This window comes from Atractosteus spatula, chromosome 1, assembly GCF_055471065.1.
Source record: "Atractosteus spatula isolate fAtrSpa1 chromosome 1, fAtrSpa1.hap1, whole genome shotgun sequence".
NCBI classification, from domain to species: domain Eukaryota; kingdom Metazoa; phylum Chordata; class Actinopteri; order Semionotiformes; family Lepisosteidae; genus Atractosteus; species Atractosteus spatula.
This window is the reverse complement of record NC_142706.1, coordinates 54857170-54871451: the sequence shown is the minus strand read 5'-3', so window position 1 is coordinate 54871451 and position 14282 is coordinate 54857170. Positions and strand designations below refer to the sequence as shown.

The 14282-nt window shown below is 37.8% G+C and overlaps 1 protein-coding gene across 1 annotated transcript in view; it reads left to right on the top strand.

Moving 5' to 3' along the window:
• Positions 1-13279, top strand: part of dchs2 (dachsous cadherin-related 2) — a 47767-nt gene extending 34488 nt beyond the window's left edge. Inside the window, exons 17-20 of the mRNA XM_088924396.1 lie at positions 25-155; positions 580-866; positions 1372-1513; positions 10547-13279. Coding sequence (XP_088780522.1) covers positions 25-155; positions 580-866; positions 1372-1513; positions 10547-13143 — 3157 coding nt within the window. The 3' untranslated portion in view covers positions 13144-13279. The remainder of the gene's footprint in view (positions 1-24; positions 156-579; positions 867-1371; positions 1514-10546) is intronic.
• Positions 13280-14282: the final 1003 nt, after the last annotated feature.

Genomic DNA, 14282 nt, shown 5'->3' with positions numbered 1-14282 from the left:
ATCCTTTAATCTGTCTTCCGGCAGGTTGGTTCTACAGGCCAAAGACAGAGGTGACCCACCTCTTACAGGAACTGCCACTGTCAAGGTTGAGGTAGTTGATGTCAATGACAATGCCCCAGCAATACCCCCAATGGAGCCTGCAGAGATAGCAGAGAGTAAGGCATCTGTCCAGTGTCAAACTATTCATTCTTTCAGCAGTTGCCACCTGTATTTTGTTACATGATTGAATCAACATTAAGTTCACAGTGACTCATTTACAGGATACATCTTCAATAACAAGAAAAATCTATTGTTTAGCACTGCATTACAAACCAGCCAAAGAAGTACACTTTGATTTGACTCTGTAAAGGCAGCAACACAGCTTCAAAATAATAAATAATTAAGTGTAGCTCAGTAAGTTTTAATCTGGTCAGCAACAGATATTACGATTGGATTAGTTCTTGCCCATTTTAAACAAAAATTAAAGTCTGAGTTTTTAAATATTTTGAGAATTTCATATTGGAAAAAAATCCTTTGTGTTTTTCAAAAATGAGAAATGATGTGAAAAATGTGGCATTTTCTCCATTTTATTACTAACAGACCTTCCAGCGGGTTATGTTGTCACGCAAGTAACAGCCAATGATGTGGACCTCAGCTCAACCTTGTCATACAGTTTCCCAGCGCAGGGGAACCCAAGTGGGAGATTTGCGATTGATCCATACACAGGAGTGATCACGCTGACAGAGACCTTGGACTACGAAGACCAATCTCAGTATGAGCTCAGGATCAGGGCCTCAGATTCAGTTCATGAAACAGAGTCAGCTGTCAGGGTTCATGTGCTCGATGTCAATGACAATCCACCTGTCTTCTCACGGGAATCATACCAGGTAAAGCCCACTTGTTACAAAGACAAGCCCTAGAATGCAGTGCTGCAAGACAACTGTGCTGCAAAGGAGCACAATGTACATACAGCATATATGAAAGGTAGCTAGAGAACAAGAGATTAGTCACATACAAGGTGAGACTTTCACATTTCTTTTTATCAATAAATCTGTACAGCGCAGATGATTGATTTATTTTACCCTTTTTAATTTGCTCCACACGTGTAGGGAAATCAAATACTATATGTTACAGTATGTTGCTGTTCAAATATCTGTGACTGACAAAACTGAAGGAACGTAGATCTAACCATTGAAATGTGCTTAGGCTGATCTAACTGATCATTTCAAACTGTTTTTATCTGTTGATTTTGTAAGTGTAAACAAAACTCAAATGCTTTTATGACTTACTATTTTCTTTTTAATATAAAATACAAGTTTTGAACAATACAAATGAAGATTATAATGTTTGGTTATATTTTTGTTACTGAAGCTGTACAAAATTCAATTGTAGGTTGTAATACCTGAATTGACTCCCAAAGACACTTTTGTCCTGGCCCTCTCAGCAACTGACAGCGATTCCGGACTCAATGGAGAGATTTCCTACCGCCTTCTTTCATCTCCTACAAAGGGCTTTTACATCAGTTCAGAAAATGGTAAGATTTTGGTATTGAACATTTTTTGAATTGCCAAAATAAGGCCCGTTGAAAATCAAAAATTGCATATCCTGTGATAATGTTCTCCTGGTTTGCTATAAAAGTAAAGCAGAAAGCAAACTCTTTGCTTGAAATAAATCATGAATTACCAATATTAATGCACTAGTTTCTTGGTGGGATAGGCTGTGGCTCCCCCACAACCATGAATTGAATGAAGCAGATAGAAAATGGATGGATGGTGTAGTATCAGAGTACTCTATGTTTGGCAGGGAACCAGAGCTCTCGACTGATAGAACAGAACCTTTTTAGTCATAATCAGAGAAGACTTGATACAAGTATTTAAAGTTCTCAAAGACATTGACAAAGTTGATGCAGCACACTTCTTTAATATTAACAGTGAAACAGAAACCAGTTGACACAGTCTAAAATGCTTGGAGGTGGGGGCTTTCGGTGATGTCATGTAAGCAATGGCTGCTTAATTTGTTTGCTCTCTCGGTTATCTTTAAAAAAAACCAACAACTTCGTTAAAATCGTATCTTATATCATTTAAAAGAAACATTAAGTGTTGGGTCACAATGGAAAAACGAGGAAGAGGACGTAAAAACGCTCAAAACTATCCAATAAAGGGTTTTTTGAAGAGGATCGTGGAGATCAAAATAGTCCTCCCCCTGCCCAGCAGGGCGCAAGGAGACAGTCCGAAGAATCTGGAGATCGCGAATCCCCTGTGAGCCTCGAAAAAATCGTTACCAAACTGAAAGATTTCAGAAGTGATAGAAACAAAACGTTAATTGACTTTACTGAAGAAATAAATAAAATGAATAGAAGGGTAAATGAAATGGAGGAATGCACTGAGTAAACCGAGGTGTGGAGTGAAAAAACAGATGGCGTGCTTTTAGACCTGCTCCAGAAACAGAAGCAGTTAGAGGCCAAAATCATGAATTTAAAGGGCAGGTCAAGGAGACACAACCTAAGGATCTAAGGAATTCCTGAGGAGAGCGAAGGAGGGTCAATAACCAAGTTCATTGAAAATTCTCAGAGAATTCTCCCCTGAGCTTGATTTAGGGACTGAAAGAGCTCACAGAGCTCTGGCCTCCAAACCAGTGAATCCCCAGTCCAGACCAAGATCTATTGTCATCAGCTTTTCAAGATTTAGAACCAAAGAAGAGGTTCTAATGAAAGCCTGGGGGGGAAAGGAGCAATTTTACTAAAACAAAAGGATATATTTCAATCACTACTATGCACCCGATGTTTTCCAGAAATGGCTTGAGTACAAAGAAATAAAAAAGACGTTGAAAGAAATGAACATCAAATTTAAAATTCTGCCAAATTAAAGATTTTTTTTTTGACTCGGGTGTCCAAACGTATAATTGTGCCGCGGAGGCTACTAAGGATTTAATACGCCGAGGTCTAATTGCGGGTGCGACCGGAGCCGTGACGGCAGAGATGTCCACGGAGGGGCGGGTTAGACAGGGCTCCTGGCAGCGGGTGGACAGCCGCAGGGGGAGACGCAAGGAGGAGACACTGACAGAGGAGACACTCCAGGCTTTCAGACAAGACAAGACAGACAAGACACTCCAGGATTTCCGCCGCCAAACTTCACAAGACTACTAGGACTGTATTACCTTCCTCAGAACTAAAGCACCTGTTTATCTATTGGTTAATGTTATAATTTACCGTAAGGTTCCACCCCTTTTATTCCCTTCCAAAAGTACTAGATTCAACTAGTTGTGAAGTAACTAAGAAATTTATGGAGCTATGGTGTTTTGTAATATAAGTTTGGTTAATATAGATACGTTACTTAATCTTGCAAATTAATATTTAATATAATGTCATTTTTTATGATAAAAATGGGCTCGTTAAATAAGGTAAAATAGATTAGAGACCGAGAGAAGCGAAGAAACAGTAGTATTTTTATTTAGGGCCCTCTTAGAAAAGAGTGGAGGTTTAATTTTATTCTTGTTTCCTAATTCCCTGAGACTTTAATCGGGGCATAAAGGGTGGGGTTGTATTTCAGACCCCCCACATGAAGCTCTGAAATTTAAAGAAAAAAAAAGGGTTTTATTTTTATTCATGATTGTTTTCGTAGTATAGTTTAAAATGCCAGCATGGTTGAGAGACTGGGAGGTTTATATGCAGAGTTCTAAATGATGTCTTCACAGGATATTAAAGTAATTTCTTTTATTGTACTGTAAATGGTCTGCATAATCCGATAAAAAGAAGTAGAACACTAATAAAAGTTAAGCAAGACAAGGCCCAGGTAGTGTTTCTCCAGGAGACTCATCTATCTGACGCAGAACATGCTACAGTAAATTGAAAAGGATGGGTTTTGATAAAGTGTTTTATTCATCTCATAAAACGGGATGTAAAATTAGAGTAGCTATACACATTCCATCAACAGTTAACTTTGAGTGTTTGTCAGAGATTAAAGACAAAGATGGTAGATTCATCGTTGTAAGAGTGAAAATAGAAGACTCTTTAATTACATTGTTTAATTTCTATGCACCATAAGGAAGTGATAAGTCTTTTTTTTTAAATGTGTTTGATTTAATAGCTGCAGAAACAGTAGGAGTGTTGATATTCGGAGGAGATTTTAATCTTAATTTAAATCCCAAATTAGATACCTCTAAGAATTGTAAAAGGAAACTTAAATCTTTAGAGAAGTATGTGAATAGATCTATAGAAGATTTAGGCCTAGTTGAAGTATGGAGGGATCTTTACCCTACAGGAAATGATTATACACATTTTTCTGCACCTCATAATTCATATAGTAGAATATACTACTTTCTTATGTATAAATTAGACAGATCAAGAATAAAGGACTGTGAAATTGAAACCTTGGATTTATCTGACCATGCACCAGTTTATCTGACTTTAGACTTAAATCTGGTAAAAAAGAATACTGCTTGGAAGAAAAACAATTGGCTCCCCTGTCCACTTGTACTTGGATAAGGGAAAGAGGGGATTTACCACCCTCTTGGAATGAAGCTGTCACTTCTGTTATCCCAAAAGAAGGAAACGATCAAACTAGATGTGGGTCTTTTCGCCCAATTCCCATACTTAATGTAGATTACAAGATTGATGCTTTAATAATGGCTAAAAGATTAGAGACAATATTACATCAGATTATAAATTTAGATCAAACTGGTTTTATTCAGAACAGACAAACACAAGATAATATTAGACATACCCTTCATATTATGAGGCACACTGTATTAATGATCAAAGGGGGAGGCGATTTTAGTCAGCCTAGATGCAGAAAAAGCCTTTGATCGGGTTAATTGGGAATTTTTATATCAGACATTGGAGAGATTTGGATTTGCTGATAAATGTATCAACATAATAAAAACAATTTATTTAAATCCTATAGCACAAATCAAAATCAAAGAACATCTCCCTAAGAGATCTTGTTTGAAAAGAGTTACAAGACAGGGATGTCCCCTGTCACCTCTTTTGTTTTCTCTATATATGGAACTCTTAGCAGAGTGGATTAGACGAGACCCAAAAATTAAAGATATAGAAATTAAAGGACAAGAACATAAGATTGCATAGTATGCAGATGATGTTCTGCTTTATTTGGATGACCCTAATGAGTCATTTATCAGAGTGATGGATCTTTTGGAAAAATTTGGTTGGCTATCGGGGTACAAATTAAATTAGAAAAAACAGATGTTTTATGTTATAATTATAACCCCACAGATCAAGTAAAAGAAAAATTTAAGTTACATTGGTTATCACCCTCTATTAAGTATTTGGGAGTATGTTTACCAAAAGATTCATCAAAATTATTCCATTTAAGTTTCAGTCCTCTAATATGTAAAATAAAAGATGATCTGGCTGGCTGGATACCTATTTCATTGGGATCTAGAGTAGAAGTCATTAAGATGAATATTCTGCCATGATTATTATATCTTTTTCAGTCCCAGTGGGAATTTCATTAGAACAGTTTAATGAATGGGATACAATGATTTCAAGTTTCATATGGAATGGAAAGAAACCAAGAATTAAGTTTAAAACACTACAATTGTCCAGGGAGAAGGGTGGTTTAGCCCTGTCATGTCTAGAGTCATACTACCAAGCAGCTCAGCTTAGAACACTAATATGTTGGTGTGATGGATATTATACTGCAAAATGGAAAGAGATGGAGTCTTTGATTATAGGTGAATTCCCAATACAGCCGGTCCTGGGAGATAGATATTTGGCTATAATTATATATAAAACAGCTATACCTTGGATAACTTTACCAATTAAAATTTGGTTTAAGATAATACAAATCTGTGACTTGGAGAGAGGTTAAAATATTCTTGAAAATCTGACACACGATTTAAGATTTGGGCTATGAAAGGGATTACGGCAATATGTACTTTGATGAAACAAGACCATCTGAAAAACGTTGATGATCTATCACAACAATATAGTCTGGAAAAAAAAAAGATTTTTATAGATATCTTCAAATCAGACTTTTATATAAATAGATGGAGAAAGCAGCCACATATAAAGGAAAGTAATAAACTGCTTGTTAATTTTATAGCTGCATATCAGCAAGGTAATTTGAAAAAAATATCAAAGCTGTAAAGTAGTATCGAATATATGAACAAAGATTCAATGGAATATATTAAAATAAAATGGGGAAAAGAAATCAACACAACACTTTCTATGGATCAATGGAATTATATGTGTAGATTTGATGGAAGAATTTGACCTGATTATTATCAGCCCTAAATTTCAAGCCAAACAAAAAGGCAGTAGTTCACAATGTTGGAGATTATGTGGAGAGCAAGATGCAACTTATTCACACATATTTTGGTCATGCCCAAAAATACACCAATACTGGAAATCTATACATATAACTCTTAATAATTTGGTAAATGTGAATATACCATTTGAATTTTCTTTTATATACTTGGGCAATTTTGACTTTGATGATATTGAAGTAAAGGATAGATATATATTGGGAATTCTTCTAGCAGCTAGTAAAAAAGCAATTACTTGAAAATGGCTTATAAAAGAACCTCTAACACATGAACAATGGGTTAATGTTGTGAATGAGATCTATATAATGGAAACAAAAACTTTTTCTCTCGGAATGCAGGCAGAGATTTAGCAAATACTGGGAAACATGGATTAAATTTATCTCAATACAGGGACCTGATTTTAGCTTCCAAGAAAATATGCAGTGATATCTACAGGTATGGGTCGACTTTTTTGTTGTCTGTTGTGTTTCCTATCAAACAATTATATTTTTTTGTATGGCCCTCCATACCTGCTGGTATAATATAAATAGTTCATTTTATTTATACAATGTTAACAAAAATGTAAGATAAAGGCAAATGTTTATTCTGCTGTTTTGGTTATGTTCTGTTTGTAAATCCTTTCATTACTAAATAAAAAGTGTTTAAAAAAGAAATGCTTGGAGGTGGTTTTAAAACTGAGACCAGGAGGTACTACTTTATGTACAGAAAATGGTTCTGGGATTCTGGAACACGTTACCCAGCCATACCCTGATTTGAAGCTGATACCCTGATTTGTTTCAAGAAATGGCTTGCTGAAATCCTGGGATTAATTAACTATTATCAGATGGGGCAAAATGGACTCTTTTCATTTGTAAACCTATGTGAAAGAAAAACACAGCAGAGAAAAGCCATACGGACAAAGGAAGACCATTTAAATGCCACACAGAAGGTTCCCCAGCTTGGAATAAAACCCAGAACATAAGGGTTGTGAGGACACATTACAGAGCTGCCCAAAAGGTGGAATAAAATTACAATTGTTCTTTACCAATAAGTGTTATGAATGAGAGACAGAATGTGACAGTAAAGCATGCAATACATCGTGTAGCAAGATAGCCCAGTGAAATATGACAACCCAGTCTTAGTTTCCAAGTTTCTTGTCAAATATTCTGGCAATACAGTTTTTGCTACACAAATAAGCCTCTGGTAAAGCCAGCACATTAGCCGTGCTTGTGCCATGAAAAGAATTCCAGTAAACTGCCCTTGCAAGATCCTTCATGGCATCTTAACAAAGATTCACATAAAATGCTGTTTTTTTCCAGCAGCTTTTATAATTCCTTTAAGTTCATATATGTACATCAGTATGGAAAAAAGTAATAAAGAGGGTTAAATGAATGAGAAATGTGTGTAATGAAAGGTTTGAGATTCTTTTCAAGAATCATGTTAAGTTTGAAAATACAATAAAATCATCACACTCAGAATCAAAGCTAATTTAAGATGAATTAGAGAAGACATGGGTAAAAATTGGCTGAAAGTCATGGAAAACCATCAACTTTTTTCTCACTGAAGCATGATTTACAATGTTTTTGTTTGGAGGCCAAAAGTTAATAGCAGAAAAGAAATGTTTATTACATGTTTTGTGGCAGAATGACTAATGGAAAGTGAACCCTGGAATTATTTCAATAGTAGATCTGAGTTTTCAAAATATTGTTTAATCCAACACAAAATTTCCCTGCAATCTGATACTGTACCCTATATTGGTGTTATGTGATGTACAGTATATTGTGTATATTATATTGCATTATTAACCTGTTTGATTCTGTAATATGAATGTCTTTTAGAAAAAAATGGATTTGGAAAAAATGTGTAAGCTGCAGATTCCAAAATGAAACATTTCTTCTAATGAAACAGATAAATCTAAATTCAGTTTGAACACATTCTGAAATGTTTTAGATCAGTTTTAGAAAGCACTACTTTAATTTGATACATCAGAGTTGTACAACCCTAATTTGGCTACCAGTTAAGCCAGGAATGTATTCAGCTTCATATAAAGATCATTTTTAACACAAACCTAAACACCCTGCAGCCCTGAAGGACCACAGTAGGCTGACTTAATTGAAAACATGACTAAATCGATCACACATTCATGAGTTCCACATCTCTAGAGGCTAATGTCGAAGAATAACCCATCTACTGTAGATTGCTGGAATGTAGCACTCAGGGACTAGGTTCTCCAGCAATACAGTATGTCTCCTCAGCATTGGCCTCATTTCACCTGTGAAGCTGATGTTTCTTTTTAGCCCAGTCATTTCAACAGCAAGCTGGACTGCAAAAGGCTGTACTCACATTTATACTCAGCTCTTTCATTGTTGTTCTCAGTGATTTCAAAGAGATAATTATCAAAATTATGAAACTGGTTTGATTTTTGTGTACTGGCTTGAATTGAATGAAAGATACTGTACATCTCTTTCTCTCTACCTCTGTAAGGTAATTATTGGTTTACATTTTCAATTTACTCAGATACATTCCTGTTTGCATAAATTAAGAGTGCATAAATCAAGAACTACAGGTTCATGCATATTCCTGTGGCTATCTTCACCTGTTGTGAATTGGCATCAACCCTATTATCCAGTGGCATTTGTGTGTAAATGAATTGTTTTGCATACAATACCTTTACATGTAATTACTTCTGTAAACACTTATTAGGCTCTGGGTATAATTATTTCAATTAGGTTAGGCACTAAGGGCATAAGATTGCTCTCCTCAAGGGTGGCTCTGAAAAAGATAGACCCAGTAGGGGATGAGCTTAATGGGTTGCTGTTCTCAGGCTCGGTGCCATAGCACTGTGGTCTAGCCTAAGGGTAAAAGGGTAAAAGACCAGCAGCTCTCTTAAGGTATCATCCTTGCACCATTAGGATGTCCTTCATAATGTGGTAAAATATCTACGAGGACAAAATATGTTTTAACAGGGAAGAACTTGCCTTCTCTTGATATCAGGGTTATAATCTTCAGGAGACTGAGACTTGGTTTGATTTTAAGAGACAGAGGAAGGGAGAAGGTTAATCTTACTCGCAGTGTAAGCTAGGAGGTAGCTGTCAGCATTTAGGATGCTCCCAGTCCTTGAGCAATGGGCCAGGGTTGCTGCAGTGTATAAATCCTTAGTTTTCATGAGGTGGTTATATGGGATCTAGTCCCCAGTGAGTTAAAGAAGAAATATAACCTGGTTCCTCAAGAGCTGAAAGTAATCAGCAGGTCCTCTCAGTCTTTTCCCTGAGAAGGGGAACTGCAACAATAAAATTCTCGGAGGTTAGTACAACAGTTCATTAGGCAGGTTATTGTTGCCTCAAGGTATATTCCCTAAGGAAAAGCTGGGTATCCGATCCTGAAGGGTGCAGTCTCTGGGAAAGGTTAGAGACTTTATGTAAAGTCTCCCCAGACCTGCGTAGCAACAGGACCTTCAAGGAGACAAACCTAGAATACAGGCCACAGAAATGCCACAGCCCTAAATTTTGTATTGGCCAATTGCAAACTTTCAGGCCAATGGCATGAGAAAACGGTGTCTGACTTGGAGGCAAGCAGAGATAAGTTAAAGAAGTGTGAAAGAAATATATGAAAGATATCCGAGCTGAGTAATACAGTAGGAAGACAATATAATAATAAACTTTATTTTATATAACACCTTTAAAGGTGGCTTCTCAAAGCGCTTTACAGAATGAGAACAACAATAAATAAAAAGAATACAGAAGATAAAACACAATTACAATATACAGAGGAGACCGTGGATGGTGGTACTATGAAAAGCAGAGGGGTGAAGAATGGAACCAGTTAAGTAAAGGCTCTTCTAAAGAAGAAGGTTTTGAGTCTGGATTTGAAGGAGAAGGTGACTCTCTGATATCCTTGGACAGAGAGTTCCAGAGCTTGGGGGCATAACAGGAGAAGGCCCTGTCACCCATACAATGTAGATGGGCTTGGGGGACTGTTAGGAGACCAGAATTAGAAGAGCGAAGGTTGTGAGGTGGGAAGTAAGGCGATAATAGTTCAGACAGGAACTGAGGTGCCAAGCCATGCAGAGCCTTATAGTTGAGCACGAGGATTTTAAAGTCCACACAGAAGTCAAATAATACCTGTACAGTGTAACATTTTACCTTAGATTTTATGCTGATTTTATACCTAAATTAAAAACACTTTAAATCTAAAAAAACAGTGATGCGTAGAGAAAAAAAAATATTTTACATGTCCTTTTCACCATCTAGGAGTGTTCAGTACAAACATATGACCTGATGTACTTTTTTGTTTTTACTTGCAGGTTCATTATACACTAATAAGCTGCTGAGGTATGTCACAGACAGCACTGCTATTCAGCTCCTTGTTGAAGCCAAGGATGGAGGTGACCCAGCATTAACAGCAGTGACATCTGTGGAAATACAGCTAAAAGATGTTAATGATCATGCTCCCCGATTTTTGCAAGTCAGTTATGAAGTGAGCACTTCTGAAGATGCAGCTGTAGGAACCACTCTCCTCTTTCTGTCAGCAAATGATGACGACTGGTCCCATGCTAATTCTCACATTGACTATACTATCTCCAGTGGAAATGAAGAGAAAAGATTTTGCATTGAAGCAAGTGTTGTACAGACTGAAACTCGACAAAAGTGCGTCGGTAAACTTGTGTTGTGCAAAAACCTAGACCGGGAAACCACAGCGAATTACACACTATTGGTGGTGGCCTCTGATCGTGGAACTCCACCTCTAAACAGCTCTAAAGTGATCTCTGTGACAGTGCTAGATATCAATGATAATGCACCTATTTTTAAGAGCTTGGAATACCATGTTCAGGTCAGTGAAAGCAGTCCACTGGGCACCCGGCTGATTCAGATCTCAGCAAGTGATGCAGATGAGGGTAGTAATGCAGAGATAAGGTATGACATAATTTCTGGAAATGGCAAGGGTTTGTTCAGGCTGGATCACTGGAGCGGTGCTTTGGAAGTGAATCATAGTTTGGATTATGAGGAAGCTGCCAAATTTACACTGACCATACAAGCTTCTGATGGAGGTAAAGCAGGTACCAAAAAGGTGGCCTTTGCAGTGATTTTTATTTCTGTGCTTGATGAAAATGATAACTCTCCCTACTTTATGTTACCTGCTGTGAACTGCTCTGTCATGGAAAACCAGCCAGCCTTCTCTCCTGTTTGCTCTCTCTATGCAGTGGACCATGATACAGGCCCCTTTGGACATGTAACCTATTCCATTATGTCATCTTGCTTCATGGATTATGGGGGCACTGACAGAAAGGAGACCTTTGCTATTGATCCCCTCACTGGAGATCTCCATACCAAACAAGCATTTGATTATGAACGAGAGAGTGAATACTGTCTTATTGTACAGGCTACAGATAGAGGAGACCAAACAGCAACAATAAAAGTTCATATAGACATTGAGGGTGTTGATGAATTTAGTCCCATATTTACACAAGATCTGTATTATTTTGAGCTGCCTGAGAACTCTGAAGTCGGCCAGAGTATTGGCCAGGTTTTAGCCATGGACAGAGATGGGGGACTTGATGGAGTCCTGATATATTCTTTGCCCGAGCCATCTTGGTTTTTTTCAGTAAATAGAACCAGTGGTACCATTTACATGTCTAGCACAGTTTACAGGAGAAAGGGCAGTTTGAAGCACAGAGAGGACCTTGTTGAGTTTGTGGTTAAAGCCAGCAGTCCCAAGCTTGACTCTAAATCTGCTACCTGTCTGGTTTCCATTAATATATCGAAATCTGCAGAGGCTTTTACAGGGCTAGCCTTCAGCATTTTAACCGTCAGTCTAAGTGTTTCCTTTGTCATTTTCTTGCTGTTAGCCATCAGCCTTGTGGGGATTATTTTAAGATTCAAGAGGAATGATGCCAAAGTTAAAAAGGTAACAATGGATTCCTTGGCCACTAGTTTATACCCCAGCACAGACAATTTTGATAAACCAAGTGACAATGGACAGAGCTCTATTTGCCTTCAGGATTTAAAAGCAGACGTTGATATCAGAACCAAAAAAGAAATGGCCAACCCTTGCAGGCACTCAGACTCCAGTGGTCGGGGCTCTGCAGAAGGAGACTTGGCTGAAGATGAGGAGATCAAGATGATCAATGAGCATCCATGTTGTCAAAATTCAGGCTCAGCCCTGAGTGACAGGGCATCCAGAGTTCCAGATTCAGGGATCCCTAGAGATTCAGAATACCTGTCTTGTCTGTCAGAGGAAGCTGACTTAGCCACAACCACTATGGGTGAACGGTGTCACTATGAGGCAGAAAGCGCTGAGAGCCTCTACAATTTCAAAGAAGAAGGTGGAGGTGAAGAATTGTTATCCAGGACAATTAAAGTGAAAGATGTTGTCTCAGACAGAACAAGACAGTATGTTTTTCAGAATGACAGCAAGACTTCAGTGGATGGCTCCCTTACTTCCCTTGTGTGTGCTGAAGAAGAGCTCCGGGGCAGCTACAGTTGGGACTATTTGCTTAACTGGGAGCCCACATTTCAGCCGCTGGCTTCTGTTTTTACTGATATTGCCAAGCTTAGAGATGAAACACTACAAAAGCACAACTTTGAGAAGGAAGCAAGAGGCATCATCTACCCCCCTCCCTTAATTACATCTGTGGCTCAACCTGGAATCCGAGCAGTTCCTCCTCGGATGCCCAGTCTAACCAGCAGGCCATCCTTCCCTAAATATGCCAAATCCCCACTCAATGGGAATTCAGGCCTCACACCCTCAGCCATGACCCCAAGTTTTTCTCCATCTCTTTCCTTGTTGACCATGAGAACTCCCACTACTTCCCCAGTTGTCTCAGAAACAGGGTTAAAAGGACCTGCTCAAGCAGCACCCTTTCATCCATCAATGATCGGAGATGGAGAAATGCATGTATAGTCTTAAAGTTTAAGAACTCATTACATTGAATTTTAATTCAAACATTTTTTTTCTCAGAAAACTGACTTTTAAATAGTGTTCTGTATTTAAATTATTTTTTCAGCAATTAAGATCCTAATAAAGAGCTTGTTTGTCCAATTGTCTTGCTTTTAATATTTGAATGACATGTATTCAAGATAATGTTTAATATCTTTAAATTAACTAATCAGGATAAAAAAATAAATGTTTACCGAAATGTTCTTTACACCACACATCGGCTAGCAGTGGGGAGGAGAACAGAGTGATGAAGCCAATTCATGGATGGAGATTATTAGGAGGCCATGATTGGTAAAGGCCAATGGGGTAACACCCCAACTGTTTTTGAGAAACACCCCGGGATTTTTAATGACCACAGAGAGTCAGGACCTCGGTTTTATGTAAGATGGACAAAAGTTGAAGAGTGCTACTTACATTCCATCCTTACATTCTATACTTACATTCCATTTTCTAACCACTTCATCAAATTGAGGGTTCGATGGGGAGTTAGAGCAAGGCAGGTTACACCCTGGATAGGGAAGGCACACAGATCCACAAACACTCACACCTAGGCCAACTTTTCCAAAAAGCCAATTAAACTACCAGCATGTCTTTGGAGTGTGAGAGGAAACCGAAGCACCCAGAGAAAACCCACATGAACATACAGTACAAATTCCTACAGATAGTGTCCAGTTCCAGTATTGAACCCAGGGCCCCAGCATTGCAAGACAGCAATGCTAACCACTGTATCACTGTGCTGCCCCACTACTTATTTTGTATTTAAGAAAAAGTATTATGTAGCAAGTATTTCAGTTTTGTCCTGGCATGAGATTGGTTTAAGTTAGCGCCATTAAAATCTATATAAAACTTTGTCTTAAAATTAAACAATTCCAAATTCCAAACTTGAGTCTCTGCCACCTGGGTATTTCAAACAGCTGCACTTACTCAACAGACTGAAATAGCCATTGTAATATTTCCAACTTTCAAAATAACACTGCTTAAGAGAGTCATGCAGAGGAACATAAAAATGTTTGAAAAATAAATCATCCTTTTAGGAATTGATGGGCATGCCATAAATTAGAAATACAAAGTGAAAAAGAAAACATTGGATGCAAATGCTGAAT